The sequence below is a fragment of the Aythya fuligula genome, chromosome 4, assembly GCF_009819795.1.
Source record: "Aythya fuligula isolate bAytFul2 chromosome 4, bAytFul2.pri, whole genome shotgun sequence".
Taxonomy (NCBI): Eukaryota; Metazoa; Chordata; class Aves; order Anseriformes; family Anatidae; genus Aythya; species Aythya fuligula.
The window spans coordinates 3,330,981-3,354,083 of record NC_045562.1 but is presented as its reverse complement, the minus strand read 5'-3'; the positions used below and the strand labels follow the sequence as shown (position 1 = coordinate 3,354,083).

The window sequence follows — 23,103 nt, the reverse complement described above, 5'->3', positions numbered from 1 at the left end:
TATAAGCTTAAAAGGATTTCAGCTATCAAGCAGTTACTTTATTCTTTAGTTTTAGTCATACAAACAAGGGATCAAAACAGAAGAATCAGGACAGAGATATAAATAAAATTTTCCCCCATTAAACATAAATATTAGATTTTCAGTAGTTCTGGTAAATTTTATAGACACACCATTCATATATTGTCTTCATAAAATATGTGCACATTTATTTTTCCTTTTTCTTACTCTTTTCTTCCTTCTCTTTTTCCTCCAAATAACACTTGAGAATGTTGTTCATCTGCTGCTCACACTGGCTTACATGTTGCAATCCATTTTCCCATTCTGAAAGTAACAATGAACAGGGTAATTAGATCTCACTTCGCAGCACCCATCACATAATCAGTCTGTGGTGATGAGAATATCTATTTCCAAAACCCTATCAAACAGCTATAATATTTCTACTTGGAAAATTGTTGTTCTTCAGAGTTCAGCCATTAGTGAGATGCTTCCTCTGATGCCAAGTAGGTAAAAGACAATAATTACTATTTTGGGACCTGTTCTTGCAGTGACTCATTACCAGTCGTTTTAGGGATTGAGCACCCCTTTTGCAGTCTCCACTAAGGTCCTGTCTCTCCAAAGGGCAGGGCCTTGCCCAGCGGTAAGGAAGTGTGTGGGTTCCGGGGAGCTGGATTCAGCCAGAGCTTACTGAATGTACTTTAGACATTTGGACCTATTCTCTCAATTTTCTAGTTTAAAGAAAATTGCCAAGGCAAAAATTATGATTAAATATGTACTCATGCTTTGAGATATGAAGTGTCCCACTTCAAACAAAGGGGAAAATTATCATCTGTTTTGTTTTGTGTTTTGTTTTTTTTTTTCCAAGGTATGCATACCCTGGGAGTGAGAGACACACAGAACTAAGGGGCTGTTCAGGCATTTAAAACACCTAGCAAAGGTGCAAATAGGTGAGAGGCATCACTAGTTTTTTTGTTTGTTTTAGCTGTTTTTTGGTGTTGCTCACGTGTGCAAATAAGCAGCAAGCTTCTGCAAATATGCAGAAACAAGGTAAGAAACTGATCTTCAAAACCTGTTTCTTTTCGTGGCCCAGTAAAACACATGTATTCACAAGACAGTGGCCTGTAAACAAAGCAATCAAATTACTCAGTAAGAGGTAACTGATCTCCAGTTGCATTGTTGTTTGTTTTTGTGTTTTTTTGTTTTTTTTCCTAGTAACTCAGATGTTTATCATCCAAAGACAAATAAGCCCCCTCAGTTGCAGAAAGACACTGCACATTTGTCTTTCATTTATTAATTCTGCCTACCCAGAAGTACTGCTCTGTGGATGAATTTGTTCGTAACCTATTCCTGCCTGGGTCTACTATGCAAAAACAGATTGGGAAAGGACTGGAAATGCAGAAACGGGGTTCAGGTCTCCTTACCAGAGAGTGCTCTTTGTCCATCTGATGCCATCCAAAGATGAAAATTAAAGTCCCTTTACTGGATGACAAATACACTAAGTATAAAAGCAGCGTGCAATAAAACTGCAAAGGTACAACTTTCATACTTGAGATCTACTTGCAATATACAATATATGTAGTAAATGTACAGTATTTTACATAGTATGTATACTCTACATTTTGTAGTATGTCTATTGTGTTGTATATATACTGCTGGACACAGCATATTCTACCATTTAAAAAGACGAGCTACATATTTTTGAAAATAAAGGCAAAACGTACCTTTGCAGTGATGAATTACTCTTCCCCAGAGTCTGTTCTTACTGAGGCAGGCCAGATTCCCAACAATCAACAAATGCCTCTTTGCTCTTGTTAGCGCCACATTCATTCTCTTTTCTGAGTCTATGAACCCCATTTGTCTTGTTCGTACACAGGACAGAACAATGATCTCCTTCTCAGCTCCTTGGAATGCATCTACTGTGGACACCTGCACAGCTTTGATTTCAAAGGCCTCAGAGTGTACGCTGTTAAGCAAATTCTGAATCTGTAGACAAAGGAATATGGATGTTCATGAGTGCTGCTGTTCAGCAAATTGCTTGTCCTGAGCGAAAAATCGCAGCAGGTCTGAGTCTACACAAGATGCAAACTAAGAAACAAACTCCAAAGGATGATGACAGTGGAACCTCAGCTAGCTCCAATACGCAGTGAGCCCGTGTTTGATAAAACGCTGGTCCACTCAGTGGGGCAACCATACTTTCACTTCGTCATCACAGTAGCCCATGTCATGCCTTGGATGACTGAGTGAGACACAACTCCAGCCTTGCTACATACATGTCTCCACTCTCTGTCCTTGTCACATGTACCAACTCAAAACAGCTCCCAGATCATATATGAAATTAAGTACTCTTTAATTTGCCAATTTTCTGGGTGTACATATGCAAACAAAAAAGGGAAAGCATTTTTTTAAAATAAGAAATTTTGAATTAAAAGATTTTGACTAAGGAATAAAAGATTGTGAACAGAGGAATGGAATAGTATTGTGTTGTTTGTTTTTTTTTTAAAAAAAAAAAAAAAAACAAAAATGATAGGATGAACAGATTTAAGAAAACTGTTTTACTGATGATATATTATACAAACCTTACACATTTGTGATTTATAAAGAGTAATCACACCAATTACAGATCCTTCTATTCCACTTGCAATCAGAGACTGGATAAGCTTGACTGTAAAATGAGCTTCTGCCATGTTGTAAAAGCTGTTGTCTCTTTCAGTCTGGAAATAGGCAAGATTTCTAATTTAGCTCTCGTTAACAGCAGTTAAAATGTATTTCACTGCCTAGTGACAATGGAAACAGAACAGAGGAAAACCTACAATGAAATGTTTAAAAACTTACTTGCTCCGTTCCATTAGCACTATAAAAACATAGTGTTGGAAGCCAATCCAATAAAGGACTTCTTTCTTTCTCAGAAACGCCATCTATCAGGTTTCCTTCATAGAAGAGCTCGTTGGCTATGGCACTGATAGCAGGGTGGCATCGGTACTGTGTCCGAAGTGGTATTGTTTTATGTCCCTAAAGGATGAGCATGTAGAAAGTGGGAATAGCAAAAACTAAAAATAATTTTAAAAAATCACTAAATGTTTTGGAATGCCAACATTCACTTTAACAAAGTTAGAACAAATACTGTTGCCTCTGATTCCTCTACCTGGATTGAAAACCTTACATAAAGGTCAGGAGACAGAATCTGTCATTGTTCCTCATTTCTTTCCTCTTTTACATTTTTTATGTCTCCAAATGCCTGAGCACTGTGCAAACATCATTTACAGAGAAATGTGCCAAAATGGTAACGACTTAATTCAAAAACAGGCTGAAACGCTGACCCTCTGACATCTAAATCAGAACTCTTAGTGACTCCAGCAGACCTAGAACGTAACCCGTTTCTAAGGATGTGGTTAGCAGTACGTACCATTAAGCAAAGCCGATCAAAGAGAGTCTGCTCCAATCCTTTTTCGTGAACACTCTCAGACCCTTGAATAGTTGGTGGCAATTGCTTAGGGTCTCCAACAAGGACTAGCTTTTCACACTGAAACCTAAATAAGATAATAAAAAGTTCTAAAAAGGACATTGAAATATTAGTAAGCAAAGCGCACACTGTCTTTTAACATCACAGATTGCTTTCCATCAGGCTCCCTTCTCCATCAACCCTTCTTTCCAAAGTTAAAATAAAATAGTAACTCAGGAAAGGCATCCAAGAGCAGGCCTCAATTTGTAATTACTCGTTCTCTAAGGCAAGACCTTGGAGTTTGTGTCCTAAAAAGACACCCAAGTTTGGAAACTATTTGAGGTTGTGTCACTGCTGACTACAAGTTACATCTCTGCTGAAACACAGAAGGGTGGCCGTACCTTGCGATAGGAAGGAGAGAAGCAGGTTCGGTCATCTGACTGCACTCATCCAGCATCACTACAGGAAACTTGAGATTATTCAAGCAAGGGAACGGGCAGGCAGCACAGGTCGCTCCAACCACTTTCACCTTTGTTATTAGCAAGAGAAAAATGGGGAGAGAAAAAGTTATGATCATTTAATAGTCTAATAATTAATAAAGTAATAGTTTCTTTGCAGCACGTAACTATAACTTTAGCAACAGAATACACCTCCAGTAGTTCTTATCAGTTCTACGGCATGCTGTGTCATCCTCACTCAGTCTCAACAAATTATATTCTAATTTCTGGTAAAAGACACTGTGTATGCACAGGGGAGGATCCAAGGTTAACGTTTCTCGTGCTTGGTGTTTTTCTATGTTCAAACCATTCATGGATTCTTGGCTTTTGAGGCCAGAACTGGTCTGGCACAGAAAGAGTTCAGATTACACAATCCTCCAAAACCTTTTGAGCCCCAGTGGCAAAAATGGCAGCAACAACCATTAAGAGAAGCGCAAGAAAACCTCACGTTGCTCAGATATGTTTTACAGGATTTGTAAAGCAAATTCTGAGCATATTGCTCAGAACTGCTCTACAACAACATGGAATTTTTTGAGTCTAAAACTGAGGAGGAAAGGAAAATAACTAGGACCAGAAGGTTAGACTTTTCCAGAGGAAATGGCAATTCTAATCTAAAATCCAATGCTTTGATGCAAAGTTACTCAACAAAATATATTCAAAATGTTTGGTCTTCTTGGCAGCTGACTCTCAGCTCTAGGATAGATTTAGTTCAGTCCTTATCTTTTACCTTTATGATTATATAAACTTTAGTTTCAAGGTAACAGTAGCAATGTTCAGTAATTTTTCTCTCCCCTCCTTGTAAACTAGATTGGTAACATTATAACAGACTGCAATAAAGTTCAAGAAGAGTTTCCATCTCACAATTTATCATTATGTGGGACCTTCAAGTACAAGAAGTAAGACACTAAGCTATACCCGTGGAATCAAAGCTGTCCTAGCCTGAACATTCATTTTGATTTTCAAAACGTTAGGAGGTTGGCAGTCTCAGGTGTGAGAGTGGCTTGCCAAGTTTCTGTTTGCTGGGCCTTGTGGATAAAGCATACCGAATGCTCGCTTTCCCGTCCCATCACCATGCTGTACCTGTTGCAATATAGTTTTATTGGTCCCCAGTTTATGTTGCTCAATACTCTTCCTTACGTATATTTTTTCAACGGGAGTTAAATCTTCTTTCAGGAGAGCAAGAAGTTCTTTCAACTGTTCATTTTCGTTTCCTGAGCCAGCATGTAAACTTCAAAAAGATGTTATAACATGAAATACGATGACCAAAAATAACAGAGCTTTCAGTGTTCAGTAAACACCCAGTATAGAAAAGTAATCATAAGATGTGCTAACCTATCCCCAAACCAGCTGAAATACACATCTGAAATACAAATACAATATAACACCTGTTTCGAAATGGGCCTTTATCCCACCAGCTCAGACCCACCACCCCAAGCAAAGATGTAAGTGTAGTAAATGGCTTCTCCAAGCTATGCAGCTGATTTCAGAGTGGATTCTTTGTGTAAACTGCCAAATCTCTCACTGCCATTATTGGGTTCTTCTCTGCTAATTTCCATTTAAAAGCATTAGCTCCATTCAGCAACAAATCAAATGCCTAAATCAAGGTAAAATTTCTCCACTGTGTCAGGGTGATGCGGGGGAACGCGTGGAGAATGAGATAGTCATATTGCAATCACATTTTGAACGACTTCAAAATAGTCATTTTACAGCATGCATACTATCATGAACCTTACAATTGCCTCAGATCCCATAAAGATTAAAGATTTTTACCTATGAGGAAGAATTGCTTTGGTGATCTTCCTAATACTTCCCACTCTGATAAAATCTTCAAATCCAAGATCAAGTAGACTTCAAAGAAAAAGAGATAATACGCCTTAGAAAAACGTAGAAACCTTGAAAAATTTAAAAGTGGTTCAAAAGAGGTTAACAGACGCATCAGAACACCAAAGAACGCAGATGTCTACATTTTACCAGATGAAGTAACTTGGACCACAATTCAAGTAAATCAGAGTAAAGAGAATTACCTCATGCTTTGTCTTAAAAATGCTCAATCCTTTTATGATTCTCCTCTCATAAACAATATTCCGTTTGTACTTTCCCTTCCTACTTTTATCCTTCCAAACCATGAGGTTTAAATTCTATATTAACCTCTAACAGTTTCTTTTTCTTCTCTTGGTATTTGATGAAGTTTCCCCAGCCTGATCCTCTCCCTCCCCTCTCTCTGCTACTGCCATTTCCCAGCACTTCCTGAGCATTTCTACTTTCTGACATGGGTGGATTCTAATAGGAAATCTGATGAGAGCATGAGATTAGTCCCATATAAATCAGTCCAGCCAGTCTGACAGTCTTTTAGAATAGGCATGCTGTGCAAAGGGGCAAGGGTAAAATTAAAGCCGCTGGGCAGCAATTTATAGGGGAAGAGTGCAATCTCTCTTAATTGTTGTACTGGGAAGAGCAACACAATTATCATTACCGCTGAAGCACACTTTTGTCTGTTGAACATCAGTCTGTAAAATCCGAGTTCGCTGTAACCTACCCCAGCAGTATCCTGTCAACGGCAACGTTCGTGGAAGAAGCAATGAGAAGTTTCCATGGAACTGCTCTTGGACCCTCCTCAGCTTCACTGCTTTCAAAGAGTTGTACTAGGAACAAGATCACAACGGACAGCAAATAGCTCTTTCCAGCTCCAAAAACACCTGGCATTTTAGAAGAAAAAGCCAAAGTTACAAGAGAAAATTGTCTACAAATTACAGTTCCGATCAATCACTATAATATAACATTATCTTGTGAAATATTGTGCCCTAACTCCTCTAAAAACATTGTACATGCTTGCTTCAGCAGCTGTAAGTATCCAGGGACAGCCATGAGGCTTCCCCTTTGCTGCATGCATTGTTTACAGAAACTACACAGAAGAGGGTAAGCTATTTTTCCTAAAATTTCCTGGTTAAATAGATGCAGTACTTGTTAAGAAATCTCATGCAACCCTCACATTGTTGAAAGAGGTATAGAATAAGGAATTCAAGATGATGATGATTTTTGGAATGACTACTAATTCTCACTAGATTAATATACCTGGCAGCCTAACAAAATCTCATGCAATTTAAGGCTAATAATATCCATTATTGTCAATGTATTTACTTTGCCAGGATCTTAAAACTTACATTTATGGTAACTGCATCTCAATACTGATTTAGAAATAAAAAGATCTTTGAACTAAGATGTTACTTGTGTTTTTATGCATGTTGAATACAGGTAAAGCCAGGATAGAAAGAAGGATAAAACACGGAAAAATGCACAATGAAGATTTGGTATGATAATTTAGCAAAGCTGATATATGACAAAGAAAGTATTTTTAATATGACAATGATAAGCGGAAGATACTAAATAAATCTAGATTTGTAAATAATTTTGTTTGCTATATACCACGTATGATTGTGATTGGGAAGATAGGATGTTCTTCCACTGATTTGATATTTTCACGTGAGGTCATCATCTGAGCTATCTGAACCAGTGATGCTGCTTGATCTGGATTCAACGAGAAAGTTTCAATCATCTTTTCAGCCAGTCCCATCGCCACTTCAGTGCTGACAGGTCCATGCATCATTGTGCGCTCCAGGCTCATGGCAGGTGGAGTAAATTTTCTTTTGTTGACTCTCTTAGCAGGTTTCTCAGAATCAAGATTCCTACGAGAAATATAACAGTTAAAACAGTACGTATGTATGAATTGCATTGCATGGTTCTGACATTTCCACACACCTGATGTCAAAATGCTGAGACTTTACAGTTAACAGTTGACATAAATAGAATTTGCTGTCCCCTGCACTGTAATACGTGCCTGGGGTGTATATTCCTGCTCCTTTTTACTTCCCTGGTTGAGAACTGGATCATATAAATCAGGCTTTTGGCTTTTATCTTATTTAATATGAGGTTATGCTTTCAATCTCACTCACTCTGAGGCTGTGAGACTCGCAGAAATAAGAGTGGTAGAATCACAGTCAGAGGCAGCAGGGGTTCATTTAAATACTTGTTTGATACTGTGAACCATAAGCAGTCCTGGGAATATCCCCATGCTGCTCTGATTCTCCATGATATTTTTTTTTAAGGTTTTGCATCAAGTAATTCTAAAAGTTGGGAAGAAAAACCAGTTACAGTGAACCCCAGTGAAGTACCTCCATTATTACAGTACGGTCACTATTGTTTTATCAGTCTAACGGTCATAGTGATGCCCAATATTGATCTCTAGGTTCTGAAATGTGGGCTGCTGACAAGTTGAAAGAAAATACTTAAAATCCATGAGTTACAGTTAAGCAATGAATATATTTTCAATTCTCGTCCTTTGCATTGTTTTTCTAATTTTAATTTTCCTTGTCTTCTTCTTAAAAGGGCAAACATAATGCTATTCTTGCTGTTTTTTTCTGTACTTATTTATGCATTGCAAGTTCACATTCTCCCTGAAATAGTAACTTACATTTTTAGTAGATATGGTATTAGTGGTAAAGCAGATGGATTGAAGTATTCCTCCAGATTTCTTAAAGATGTAAGCTCACCACTAGCATTACAAACTAGCAACGCATGAACAGATACTGAAAAGGGCACAGAAAAATAAGATTAGGCCAAAATTTCAAATCAGATAGAGAAATTAATTACAAATGAATGAAAGAATAATTAGGCCCCCTCAAACTGAAATCAAGCTAACCCAGTTACAAGTCTGACTGAATATTATAGAGAGACCTATTAGTACTTCTTTTTAAGGTGTGCTAATTTGAAGCATTTGTGATTCCAACATTAGAAACCTTCTGGGATGGAAGTTTAGGTAAATATCTTTACTCTTTCTAAAAACACCTGAAATTTTTCAGAAGGCTTTGAGATTTAGGAGATGAGCTTTGCAAGTAAGCCTTCTGTACCACAATGGTTAAATAGTTCTCTTAGAAAAGACAAGACAGAAACATTCCATCAACAATGGGCTAAAGTTCCATCTAGCCAATTTCCGAAGTGCCCAAAAATGAAAGCCTAAGGAGAGTGTAAGAACAGAACAAGTATTTAATGATATTTTTGCTGAGTTCTCTAACAGTATCATGCTGTTCTGGGGCTCAGGGACTGGCTAAGTGAAAAGGGCTTTCTAATACATTTAGTAACACATCTACCTCTATTTTATTTTTGTTGATAATTGGTAACAACTATGCATTACTTAAAACATTATTTTCATTGAACTTAGAGTTTTAGTTTTACAATTATTACAGAATTATGAAATAATCTGTAATTATGACCACAAAGAATAAATATGAAACCCTGTGGTTTAATAGAATGAAGACTATATGTTATGTAACTATATGTTACAAGCAAGTATGCCCACAAAGAACTCGTATGCCATTGTATTTATTGTTCTGAATGTAATTCAGAACAAGAGTTTAATGTAGGTTCACTGAATTATGCTTTGCAGGAACTCTCCATCTAATGAGTACATCGAAAGAATAAAAAGATTAATCTGTTAACTTAAAGCACTCAATTAACCTGATTAAAGTTGCAAGAATAAAGCCTCTTGTGATCAAGCACACAATTTTCACATTGCATGAAAAGAAAGCAAGCAGTGCTAACTTGATCTTTCTCTCCCTTTCCATCAATTTAGTTTGACTCAACAGCAAAAATAAGTAACTTAAAAAATAAGTTACTAAAAATAAAAAAACAATACTGTGAATTAAATCACTTTTTAGATCTGAGAAATTCACATCTCATCCTTCATAGCTGGCTATTTTTCTCACAATAATAGCTGCTTCCCACAATTCTAAATTACTGAGTGTACAACTTACTATTTGATTGCCAGTTTGAGGGGTAGTAGCCTTTCAGTGGTAGTAATTCTACTTCGTTGTTAGAGGATGGTCCAAAGAAGGCGCTACATGCAATGAAGGTATCAAGGGGATCAAAGTTCAGAGTCTTCGAAACAACCCAAATATCATCTGTCAAAAATAATACACAGTTCTCATAAGCTTTTCCTACTGCTGTCTTTTAAAGAAAATGAAGCCAGTCAAAATAGCCAAACATTTACTATGTTGTAAATTAAACTATCGCTAGTGTGACATTAGGAAGTATTAGAAAGTCTTAAATATGTGCTCGTTTGGTTCTAAAAGAATGAAAAAATAATAATTTTTTCTAGTACTTCCTGTCTGAAACTGCCGGTAATGGTATAGAGCTCTCCCAAATGTGCTTTGCATCATTTGACTTCTGATAAATCTTAAATGTTACCCATGTTGAGAGTGTTTGGAGCAAATCACTTAAGTATGCTACCAATCTAGTTAACCATTTTTTTCTCTCCCGATTCAAAACCAACACGTATTGCAACCTACAAATGTTCTGTTTTGTCAGGCACAGCTGCTGGGACTAAAGCTAACTGCACTATTCCTGTACTACATATGTTTGCCTGTAACAAAAATGACCAACAAGTTATTCATACACAGGATAAAGTTTTGCTTATGCAGAGCTTCAGAATTTAGAGTTACAAAAACCTGATCTGTCACAACATTTCAAGAGTCTATATAAAACATTCTCAAACACGTTTGTTTTTTTCCCTAATTTCCTTTACATAATCTTCTAGAGCAAAATTAACAAACTAGGAAGATAAAAGTATCAATTCAACACACTTCACCTTTTCATGGAATTCAGGCACTCTAAACCTAAGGACATGGAATTTGCTTTTTTTTTTTTTTTTTTTTAATTATTTGAACATTTGCAAAAAAAGATGAAATAAGATACTTCATTGCCCTTCTAGAATCATACTTGCATTCTCAGAGTTCTCATGCATTCAGAAAAGGGATTGAGGTTTTAATTATAATTCAGAACTTCAAAAGGCACAACATGAATCTTAACATGGACTATTCTTCCAATGCTTAAGGTTTGCTTACCTTTGCTATAGATAGAATAATGCTCCTTTCTGCTTAGTTTGAGGTACAATTTATTTTTAGAATCACCATCAAATTTCGCATGTACATTCATAAATTTCTTAAACTTACTACACCGTTGTGTTTGAATTTCATATGCTTTCCTGTTAAATTGCAATTTTAAGAAAAAGCGTGTCATTAATTTCAGGCTCCCAAATGAAAAAATAAGAAAGCCCCACAGACAGGACCAAATTATACCCCACAGACATTGGCTGTTCATCTTGTTATATTAGCAAGATTTAAATATATGCATCTCAACTGAGAAGTACTTCTCAGATATTCAGCGCAGTTAAATTCTTTCCCTGACAGTTAAGCAGCACAGAAGAGCCTTAGAAATAAACTCTAACATTACAATTAGAATATGTATGTTATACATCTATTTTGAAAAGCATCACTAGGAGAATAAAAGTCTATTGCAAATTCTCTTACGAAAGATTAAATGAAGGGTAATTCAAACACAACGCATAAGGGTTTTCATTATGTAGCTGATAAAACTGATGGTAAGCAGTTTCGATTCTTGCTGAAAAGAGTACTGACCTGAAATGCCACTACTGCGAGTATTAATCCTTCACTTATTTGGCTTTTACACTTGTACACAGAACTGCAAGCTCTTTAAACACAGTTACTGAATGTACCTGTTAAATGTTCTCGAAATCCAGAGTTACTAGAATTCTTATAAATCCTGCAATTCACATGAAAGGTTTATATCATTTCAGAATACCTCACCAAAAGCTGGCATCCCTCAAAGACAGAAATCTTTTGACTTCGGAGGTACGTCCCAATACTTTTTATATCATGCAGCACTACACTAGGCCTGGATTTTATCTGTGCAGGATTTACTTCTTCTATCCACTTGAAAAATGAACACCGCTCAGCTCTTGGGGCATCACAGGCATAGAACAAACGACCCTGGGAAGGAAGAAAGAAGAAAAAAAAAAAAAAAGAAAGCAAAAAAAGACAATTAGCACTATAAAATGAACAAGCAGAAAGAAAAAGTAAAGCACATGATCAGTACCAGCTGCTATACAAATAAGCAGATAAAAATCTGAGATTTCAGTATACTTAGCTGAAAAAATAAGGGTGTTCTGTGAAATTCAAAGTTTCCAAAGCCAGCCTGTATAATCATGGGTTACAAAAATCCAACATAACCTAAAAAAACTATAAATTCAAGATTTTCACATATACAAAACTCTTTCTGAGTGGAAAGAGCTATTACATCAGCAGTGCTGGACATGAGCAGATACTGCAACTGGTCTTAAAAGTGATCTCTAACACATCACTTTAAGCTGTAATTGTAAATCATGCAGAATTGCCCTGTAACTGTTCACACCATATGGTCTACATGACAAAACAGACAAACACCCGGAACTGTAAACAAACAAGGAATAAAAAGCACCTTGTTTTGACCTTCTTTTTTCACAGTAACAAGCTTCGCAGGACGCATATGACTGCAGAGTAGGACACTGCTTTCTTTGCTCTCACTTTGCCCATCTTTCAGTGAAGTGTAAAATGATACATCCACTTTGGAAAGAGCATTGTGTAATCTTTGTGACAACTCAAAAAGCATTATGTTTAAATGTTCTTGACATAGAAAGGAGAATAAAAGAGCAATTAGTACAGCCCTAAAATGCTTACACAGGTACACAGCATTCAAATACATTTCACTTGAAACTTTCATTTTTAAACAAAAATCAAAATACTTAATCTGAGTTCTAAAAGAACCTATGTGGCCTGCAAACTTCACGTTCTGCACATAAAACCACCTTGTTCTAACTGCCTTACTTTCATACAAATCATGTTTAATCATGTAACTCCAAATGATACAAATACTAAATAAATGTACATTAAAAAAAAAAAAAAAAGAAGTAGCAGCAGCTGAGGTAGGACCATAGACTGGTAAACAGGAGCAAGGTTACATAGTTGAAAAGAAGAGTATTGATCTTTTGCTTTGTCTTTACAATTTCTGGTATAGGCTGAATATATTTGAGTATTTTTTATAGATAGATATGCAAATCCAAATGCTAACAGTCCTTCCAACAGATGATGCTGACGATCGCTCTCCCTCTCACCCTGTTTTGTAAAGCTTCAGAAATACATTGCTTAAAAATGACAGCATTTTATACTGCATGGTGTTAGACATACCTGTCAAAGCAGCTTTAAAAATCTGTTTGTAGTGAACATGAGACTGAAATACAATTGGTATGGCAATCTTTCTTTTAGGAAGATTAGCATATTTTACCTTGTCCACATTAGGAAAAGACAACTCAGAAACTGTTATTTCCTAAAAAACAACAACAATTAAAAAAGAACTGTTAAAAGTTTTCAAAACCCTGAGTGAGACAAATTTGGATAAATGGCTACTGTACAGATGCACCAAAAGTAGTTTTTCTTTTCTTTTTCCTTTTTTTTTTTTTTTTCCCCCCAAGTGTATATTGGATTCTCAATAATGACTATAACCAACAGAAAAATTTCAGGGCCTCATTCTGCAACCAGAAGTTTCAAAATGAAGCCTGAAGAAGAACCAGTTTTCTAAAAGCAAAATATAATCTTCCTTTTCACAAATTTGTGGATTTTGTTAACTGGAAGTACAGAAACTCAGTAAGACTGCCAATAACAGTAAAATTCAGGACACATGGAGCTGCAGCATGGTGAGCTTGAGCTATCATTTAGGATGTACGCCGAAGTTAAAATTTGGCCCTGAAAAAACAGCCTGCATTTTTAAAAACACTGTTTTTTGATTCTTTGGTTTGTTTTGTTATTGTTGTTTGTTTTTCCCCCCAATTTACTCTTTTTTTTTTTTTTTTTTTTTTTTTTTTTTTTTTAAGATAGTCTACCGTTCGCAACCAGGTGCACTAATTGCTGATTTTTAGGCCCTTATTCAAGGCCATAATTTGCTTTTTCATGATTAAAACTGATGATGTTTAAAATATTTCAAAATTAGAGACCATGCTTTGAAGCAAGATGTAGGCATTCACGAAAGTGTTGCCCTTTCGCAATTAAGAAAAACACTTCTTAAAAACATATTCTTGCAAATCAGTCCAATGGATTTTATTTCATCTTCCTGCCATCAACATTTGGACTAGAAGTCTAAATCTGGTGCCAATGTACACCAAGGAATTACCTTTGCAAAGGATTAGTCACATCACCTAAAAAAAAAAAAATCATTAGCAGCTGCTGTTCTGCAGCAGAGACTCTTGAGTTTCTACACATATAGAACCATTTCATCCAATCATACTGATAATATCTTGCAGGAAGTCGGAAAAAGGAATTGCTTTGTCCAGAAAAATGTGTTTCTGTCAGTTAAACTATCTGCTTGAACAGTTACACACCTGGACATCTCCTGTTACAGTGTGGCAGCTCAGGTGATTTAACACCTTTTGTGTAGGTTCACCTAAAGGAGCCTGACTTAAGTGCAGAGAAAGTAACTTCCTCTCTGAAATCAAATCTTGGCTGCTGCTCTTTGCACCGCATTTACCAAGCATGCTCTTTGCTGTCTGCAGAGGCGCTGGGCCGGGAGCATTTTCATTCACAGAGCTGCTCTGGCTCTCTCCTGTGTCACCCAGCAGCATTCCGAGGATGCTCTCAGGACAGATGCCATCCATCACTTCCACATCATCGCTGTTTTGAGTTATCAAGTCACACTGAGCACTGCTTTGATATTTCAACCACTTGCTTTGTCTACAGTGCGAAGTCACATTAGGGAACACCGGCTGTACAGATTCCCTTTGTCTGTCTTCCATATACTCTCCAAACACGGAGGTTTCATAATTCCTGTCCTCAGGGCCAGGAGCACTGATAGGAAATGCTGCTGACTTGCTGCTAAAACTGACGGCTGAAGAACCAGAAGATTGCTGACTCTTCTCACTGTCGGTTAGAAAAAATTCCACGTCGGGAATCTTCTCAGTGGCAGGAACAGTGACAAGTGGAGTTCGTGTTTTAACTGTGGGTTTGAGTCTTGCAGGGCTGCATTCCTCTGGATAGCTGTGTTTCTCCCATGCTGTAGAGCAAATACGTCCCGTAAGTAACTCGTAGCACTTCCAGATAGCACATTAACTTCAGATGCACAAAAAACTATGATACAGAAAGAATTCCAAGCTCTTCGTTTTACATCCTGACTTCTAATTGACAAGCTCTTTTTACTGTGCCTGTAGAGTGCCCTACTAAATTTCCATATAAAATGAGTGATTTCAGATGTGATCTTTTAATATTTAAATCCATATATCCCAAACACATTTCTGCAGGCACTCTACTTAATAAAAGTAAATGGTTGGTAGAAAATATTTAAACATTAATTTGCTTTGGAGGTTATTAAACTGATATTGTTGGTAGGTCAGTGACAGCTGCCATCTGGAAAGCAATCAGTTTAACATCTCTTCCTTTTTCGAAAAGAATCACCCACAAAACTGTGCACAATTAATATTAACCGATGGGGATCAATAGATTCCTAGTACCACAAGCATCCTGTTGGCTAAATTCATTATCAATAAGAAGTGACAGTCAATGACAGGTGTCCACGTCATCACTGGAAGTGGGTCAGCGTGCAGCTGAATATGGATTTCAACTAAAGCAGGTAAATGAATGAAAACATTACTATGAATTAGAAGCTTAGCTTACAGCCTTTTTCACCCCTGCACACTGGAAGATTTTTTTTTGAATAAAATTACATCATTGTATTTAAGTTTCTATCAGGAAAAAATAAGAGGGGATGCAGGGTGGGAAGTATGGAATCCCATGCTAATTCAGCTAATTTGGAAAAAAAAAAAAATAAATAAAAATAAAAATAACACTTAAAAACTGAAACACACATATGAAAAAATATGTAACAAACACAAACTGATCTCTACAGTTGCCAGGACACATCTCAATATATTTTCAATGCCCAGGTTTTTTATAGCGCAACTCAGTGTGCTTCAAAAATCATCAAATATTTCCTAGTAAAAACAATGTAAACTGCAATTAGAATTTCTTACTGAAAACATTTGCTGAAAGTTCAGAATCACTTGGAAGGTTCCTGTGCATCAGGGGGGTCTGGATGTCCTGAACAGTTTCCTTATTTCCTGAAGCTGGAGAAACTGGGGAAGTCAGTTGTACTGATGAAATCACCTACGGAATGAAGGATTATCAAGGCAAGTGAATGACTGAGTAAAAACCAAAACGCAAGAAACAAACACCCCGACGATAGCTCTTTTGTTACTTTTCTCACTCTTGTCGTTCTAGACAAATAAAACGTCTCTCAGAGTTGAGGTAAAAAAGCAACAAATAAAACATGAAGTTGCTGCTATGAACAGACAGAAACCCCAAAAGATCTCCAACAGACAGTCAGCTCACACCTTGTCAGCTTCCCATGATGACCACTGCATTTGTCCCAGATCAGAACACGAAGGTGAGCCTGACATTATCCACGGTGGAACTTCAGAGTGTGCATTCAGTGCCAGTGCTAGGAAAAATATGCAAAGGACAGAAGTCATGCAGAATAACTGTTCTGAGGCCAATCACTGCCATTCTACTTTTACTTTCACTTACGGGACAGATCTACTATCGATTCTTTAATAAAGTTAGACTTCTTTTCAAAATTCTCCTCTCCAATGAAGTTGGTATCATCCTCATGAAGCCTTCCTGAACCTGGAGACTGTACCAAGAAAGTATAAGTAAAATCTTGTTAGAAATTAAACTTTTAACCTCTTTATACACAGTATCTTTGTGCAAAGACCCTCTTTCTAATTATAAATTTCAGTATCTCTAGCCCATTCTGGAAGTTTTTTTTAAAAAAAAAAACATCAATATATATATACAGCAATAGAAAAATGTTTTATTTAATGTTTCATCTCATGTTTTTTTACATCCATGAGGAATAATAATAATTCTTGTAGTCCAAGAGGGAAAGTTTTAACCCTTGTTTTGGAACCATGTAGAAATTAAAGACAAAATTTCCAATCCAATCAATTATACAGCTATCATCTGAAAACAATCATCATAAAAGCTCCTTGCCACTTTTCACTTTGAGGTATCTGTTTTGTTGTTTTTTGTTGGTGGTGGTTTTTTAAGTGAAATTGATCACAGAATCAAAAAACAATTTACATCTTGCAAACACATATTCCTGTGACAAAGACGAGTAAAAATAATCATGTCTAACTGCAAAAGTTTGACCACAAAGTATTACACTTGATTCTTAGTCATTTTGATATGATTGTGTTACTCTAAAAGTGAATTCTCTTTTGTTCTACGTTTTCAGGATATTTTCTTGCAATAAGGTCAATAAGAATAACTTTGAAAAAAATGTTTTACCTGGCTGAAGTCAGAAAGAACATAATTGCTTGAAACCGGAGGTGACAGAAATCTCTCAGCTGCAAACTGCATATTATCTGGGTACTGCTGCCATCCCAGCTGCGAGCAGGGATTCCTCAACATTATCTCACTAGCTGCTGATCCCTTTATTTGGTGCCCTTGAAACTCAACAGGCTACACAATACATTGGAATTATTAACTGAAAATAAGTACTGTTCAGGAACTACCTACAACCGAAAAAAAGTACTTTTCATAAACATAACAAAAATAATCTCTGAAACTAGGGAAAGAAGAAAAAAATACCCCGTGCTTTTGAAGGTATGTTTCCCTTGCTGACCTACAACTCAGCACCAAGAAAGTTTTTGTGCAAATCTCTGTCAACAGAAAATTGTGATATTCTGACATAATGTGTGAAGCCTTACTTTCATATTGTAAAATTTAAGTTTAAACTACCAATGGAAAACGTCTCACAGAAAAATGCGCTAAAATGTGATCTGAGAAGCCAGTTATGAAACTGGTTAACTATTTATTAGGACTTATTGTAATGTATTGAAAGTAGTCAGCTACTGGCTTGAAAGTTAAGAAATGCTATTAATTGCACTTCAGTTCCACAGAAACTGTACCTTTGGTTGGCAGTCAGATGTCCTAGGGTCTCTTTGGCCCAGTGCTATTGGTGGAATATACAACTCAGTTTGCTGTAATAAACTGTCCACACAGTTGGGCTGCTATAAAAGTATCAAAAGCTAATTAGTCTAACAGCTTAATAACCTCTTAAGGTGAAAAGTTAAGCCAATACATCTCAAGATTTTTCCAAAGACCTGATCTATTTATCCAACAAAAAGTGTTTTAAATTACAGCTTTTCGTTAGAAGCCCAGAACAGTCCACGACATGATAATAAACTGTACTTGCTACTCAAATGGAAAATGAGAAGCAGAATTTAATGTAAAATCTTTCTTTCCCTTTGGAAGTGATTGAAAGAAAAAAAAATGTTAATAGAATAGCACACAAATTGGTGTGATGCATCAAGCACAAATGATTGCTGCTGTATATCAAGCCAAATACTAAAAATTCTACATTCAAAACGATGATGAAAGAAAAAAAAAAGGTAAAAGAAGATGAGGTAGCGAAGTATTAGACTTATTAATGATGTGATACTAAACATAACTAGATATTACAATTTGCATTGTGTTTCTTGTCAGACTTTTAGCCTCCTGAACTAGCAGTAAGGTCTGCAAGGTGACTTTTTTTTTTTTTATCTTATCTATCAGCTTCTCAGTTGATGCCACTAAGCAATTTCCAGCTCAACCCCTATAGTTTGATAAACCAGGAATTGTATTCAAGAAGCCTCATAGAAAATGAGTTTATTTTGTAGCAACTGATATATATAATTAAAAAAAAAAATTACCAAAACGCCTGAAGAATCAATGCATGAAGATGCCTCTATACTTTCTGAGTAAGGCATTTCTGAAAACTTGTTTATAGCTACGAGAGACAGAAAAGCATAATAAGAAACAGCCGTCATTTGACACGAAAACTTCTGAATAATTACTGACTTTGCAACCCTTACCCATAAAAATAATTGCACAGTTAAGATCAACTGAACTAAGGAAAACAGGGAAGCAGATTTGGGGGGCACGTCGTTGCCTTAAGTGCTAAACATTGCACGATGATGTAACCTTCATAACACATCACTACAAAAGTATGACTTCTGAATATCAACTGCCCAGCAGGAGAGATAAGAGTACAGAAGTCAAACAGGTAGAGTCAGACATAAAACAGAAGCTAACCTAACCTTCATCTGCCACAAGTGGTTCAAATATCTCTTTAGAAGTCTCTGCTTCATATACCATGCTATTATTTTCCTCCATCTTTTGTAAGCTTTCTAATGCTGTGCTATGTTGAGACAAAGCTCTTAGAAGAGCGATATTGTTTACCAAGTCAGGAAGATCTGATGAATTTTCAGCCATTGCTGTGCATTTCAGGCAATCCATTCCTATTCTTTCACCTTTGCAGGCTTCGTGAAGGGCATTTATGCTCTCTACATTTTCAACCTCAGTTTCACCTATTTCTGCTTCCTCTGGAGCCGAATGGCCTTTTCCTAAAGGATAGATAGCACTTCTGGAAACAAGAGTATCTTCCTTGCATGAAATGCCAAATACATTTTGATCATCTTCTGCAATATATTGAAATAGGCCACAGCAAGGATCAGATTGTTGTGACAAAGCCAGCAAAGGACTACCTGGTTTAGTGTCATCACTCTTAGTACCCCAGAAACGTTCTAGATCGTTATCTGGGGATTTTGTGCGTCCAAGCTGCATAACATCTTCTTCAGTCCTTTTCTCCACCGTAGAAATTATTTTGCTGGTAGTAATACATGGAATGCTTTCAGTGTTCTCAAACATACCAGATTCAGGGTGACACTCAATAACATTTGTGTCATCAGGCAAAAGATCAGAGTGTTTGTTTTTTAACCCTAGCATGCCATTAGCAGTATTTGCTGTGCAGCCATCAAGATCATCCTTATTGTTCATGGCTTTGACACTTAGCTGGTTTTCATTCATCTCTGTTAAGTTGTTTCTCTCATCCAAAAATTCTGCTGTGATTTGGGTTTGGTTTGCAGAGTCCTCCACAATTCTCTCTCTCTCTCTAACTTTGTTGTCACAAAGCTGCAATGGTACTCCTGCAGCACAGGCATTTCCATCACTCTCTCTGTCCAGTGTTGAACATCTGATTTCTTCCTTTTCACAGCAAGAATGAAGCCTCAATGCAGTATTTTGTGCTACAGCTCTCTCTAAGCTGTCTGGACTTTTTGAAAGCACATCTTCCTCAGGGATCTCTTTCATATTTCTTTCACACTGGTCTCCATCATCTGTGTCACTAAAATCAAAAGCCTCCAATAGATTAAAGTTCACCTGCATTACCTGCTCATCTTGTCCACAGTCTTTGTCACGTGTACTGAATTCCTCCTTCACAATTCCACTTTCAGTCAATGTTATATCCTCAGAAACCTCCAAGGCCCTACACACTCTTTCTGAGCTTTGCTGTGGCTGAAGGTGACTCTCTGACTTGACAGATGAATTCTCCTGAAGACCAGTAGTCAACAAATGCTCTCTGTGTGTGGAGAGATGCGTTTCAAAGATGGTAGGACTTGTAGAACGAGAAGGGACAAACTGGCTTTCATGTAGTCTATTTATGGTGGATTCAGATAGGAAGGAGCTATTTGTATTGCAGGGATCCCATAAGTCTTGACTTAAATTATTTGCCTTTTCACCATGTCTTTGTCCAGTGACTTCTTTATCACAAGGTTCAGACGAATGTAGACGCGTTTCAGCATTCCATCCCTTTTTATCATTTACAGTTTCCTTTGTAGAATGCAAGTTCTGAATATTTTGAGCAAGTCTTTTGTCAGAGTTGCCTGAAAAGGCAGGTAGGGTTGTACTCTTTGGGTTACACAAACTATTTGTGTTTTCTGGTGCTTGAAATCTAGACAGAGGTTTGTTGACTTCAGGTGTTGCTTCCTCTCTGCAAGCCTGTGTTGTTTTAGATTTCAGAAGAGCTATTATCTGTGCCGTGCTCCTGATGTTCTGTGACACTGCCCCACGACCAGTTGTCTGATTGTAAGATTTGGTGTGGACAGTAATTAGAGGAGGTTCTGGCTTCACAATGGACTGATGAGAGCTTCTCTTCTCTATTTCATTACACGTATCAAGAAACTGAGGCGAAACCAGTGAGAAAGACCCATGGTCTCTATTGTTATTTGTAAGCGCATCGTCATGAAAGTCTGTAGATAGCTTTGTTTCTGCATTCTTCTCACCAATAGTAGAAAACAATGGAGAGGTAATACAAAACTTGGATGGAAAAATACCCTGACACTGCTTAGATACAAATGATGTTGCTGGGTTTTCTTCATCTTCCATTGTTGGTGTTTTCTTTTCAACTTGGCGTGGCCCTTGGAAACCCTAATAGAGGAATTTAAAATTAGTTCTACTCAGAAATCAGCTTCACATTTTGTAAGAAAAAAAGCTGAAAATAGAGCACACTCCATAAAACATGTTCTGATCAGATAGCACATGACGATTCCACAGGTGTATACAAGTAATCTCAATCCCTTGCAATTTTCACAGCAGCCTTAGCAGTAGTAAACCTGCTAAGCTAAACAAAGATCTAGTAAACTTGGCAAAAAGTAGCTACGACCACTAACACGTCCTGACTTACAGTTCCAAAAAAAGCAAGAAAGCATTATTGATATATTTACTATTCAATTAAAAGATGTGATCTTTGTGTTTTAAAATGCACATCAATATCAAACAACTTTTTGAAGAGACATACCGTAAACTTCCTTTTCAAGCCAACAGACAAATGTCTTGAGGGTAGAATACCAGGCTTTACACCATTTCTATTCACTTCTATTATTTCGGCTTTCCTTGGCTGATCTTCACAAGGTTTTTCATTCACTTTTACTGCTTCAACTGTGATCAAATATCGTTCACTTTCTAAATTGTCTCCAGCATTCACCTGGAAAAGAGAGAGGAAGAAGCAGTATGTACATAATAGTGCCATATAAGAAATTACACGTCTTCTAAATATTGTGAACACTGACAGGTAAAAAAAAAATCTGAAGTGTTATATTCTACACTCAGCACATCACAATGTCATATAAATAGTTAAGATTAAGTAATACTGGAAGAGACTAGCATCTAGTTTCAAAATATGCTCATTTAATATATTACTGTAAAACACTGCTTCTACCCAAAAGAAATATAATTCTGTAAGTCCCCCACAGTGGCTCTGGAAGAGCACTGGTAGGGCTTATCAACAACTGGAAGCTGTGTTAGCTTTCCGTTGCTTACATTGTAGCATCCTTTGATGATATTTACAACAGAAAACTGCCATATTGCTAGGGAAAAAGCGCTACCATAATAACCAGACAAAAAGGAGTTTGAAATGCTTCCTGAAATGCAAACCACAATCCTAAGCATAGAAAAGTATAAGAAAAAAATCAGGAAAAATATACCTGGGATTTTATAAACATACTGTCCAAACATTGTCCTTTATCATCAAACAGGGTTGCCTGAAAGAATTTAAAAAAAAAAATTAAAAAAAAAATAAGAAAAAGAATTTTAAATAATCAGTTTTACTTCACAGATCAACCAGATCGCCACTGAGCATCCACAGCAGCAGACGCTGTGACAGAGCATTAAGGCTGAGTTCTTCACCTTATTTCCTCCAGGTCTCATCCTCAGAGTTCCATCTTGCCATGTTTTTGATTTTTTCATTTTTTGGTGAGTGTACAATACCTGGTTTAAAAGCAGGAAATGTTGAAACAACGAGAAGTAAGAACACGTTTAAATAACACAGCAGCCATAACGTCATTTAGTTTATTTTTCCTTAGTCGCATGGGGTTCAAAAAGAGACTTACAGTAAATTCTTGAGAAGACATTGCTTTGGCAGCACCGTCATCCGACAGCTCCTCGTGCAAACATTCACATCGTTGTGCCGTCTGAGCGATGGGGAAATGTGCAGAGCGAACCAGGGTGGTGTGGAAAACGTATATACAGAAAAACAGATGGCAGATTGTTGGTGGTTTTTTTGTAAAAGACGCAGATAGGAGGCAACGTAAAGGCAGGGGGATGCATATAGCTGATGAGGACGTTTCAAAGACACACCTTAACCATAATGTCATGCAAAGCCCATAGGCAAACACGGTGTTTTTATAGATATTAACGTACTTTCTACATTTCAGGGGAAGTAATTTGCTTAAACGAACAGCTGGCGGCTAGAAAAACCTGCGGCGACCACGCTGCGGCTCAGAGTCCCCCAATTTATGCTACAGATGTTTGCCGGCAGCAAAAATACCATTATTTTTCTGTCAAAAAAAAACAAACTCAGAAGCCGTTGAGCCGTTAACCCCCCACCCCCCCCCGCCACCACCACCTGAGGGGCAGCGGAGCC

General features: G+C 37.0%; 1 protein-coding gene across 1 annotated transcript; it reads right to left on the bottom strand.

Annotated features, from left to right (window-relative positions):
- On the bottom strand, nt 1–22,626 carry ZGRF1 (zinc finger GRF-type containing 1). The gene is made up of 26 exons (XM_032187225.1): nt 22,571–22,626; nt 22,368–22,448; nt 22,166–22,222; nt 21,481–21,666; nt 19,692–21,110; nt 17,774–17,845; nt 16,389–16,494; nt 16,196–16,302; nt 15,836–15,968; nt 14,195–14,862; nt 13,008–13,146; nt 12,262–12,446; nt 11,587–11,774; nt 10,830–10,969; nt 9,741–9,887; nt 8,402–8,516; nt 7,357–7,616; nt 6,470–6,629; nt 5,704–5,781; nt 5,014–5,161; nt 3,838–3,965; nt 3,401–3,524; nt 2,830–3,006; nt 2,574–2,708; nt 1,719–1,980; nt 1–321 (listed from the first exon to the last, which is right to left on the bottom strand). Exons 1-26 carry the CDS (start codon nt 22,589–22,591, stop codon nt 206–208), a joined length of 5,352 nt encoding a protein of 1,783 aa, XP_032043116.1. The 5' UTR covers nt 22,592–22,626; the 3' UTR covers nt 1–205.
- Nucleotides 22,627–23,103: the final 477 nt, after the last annotated feature.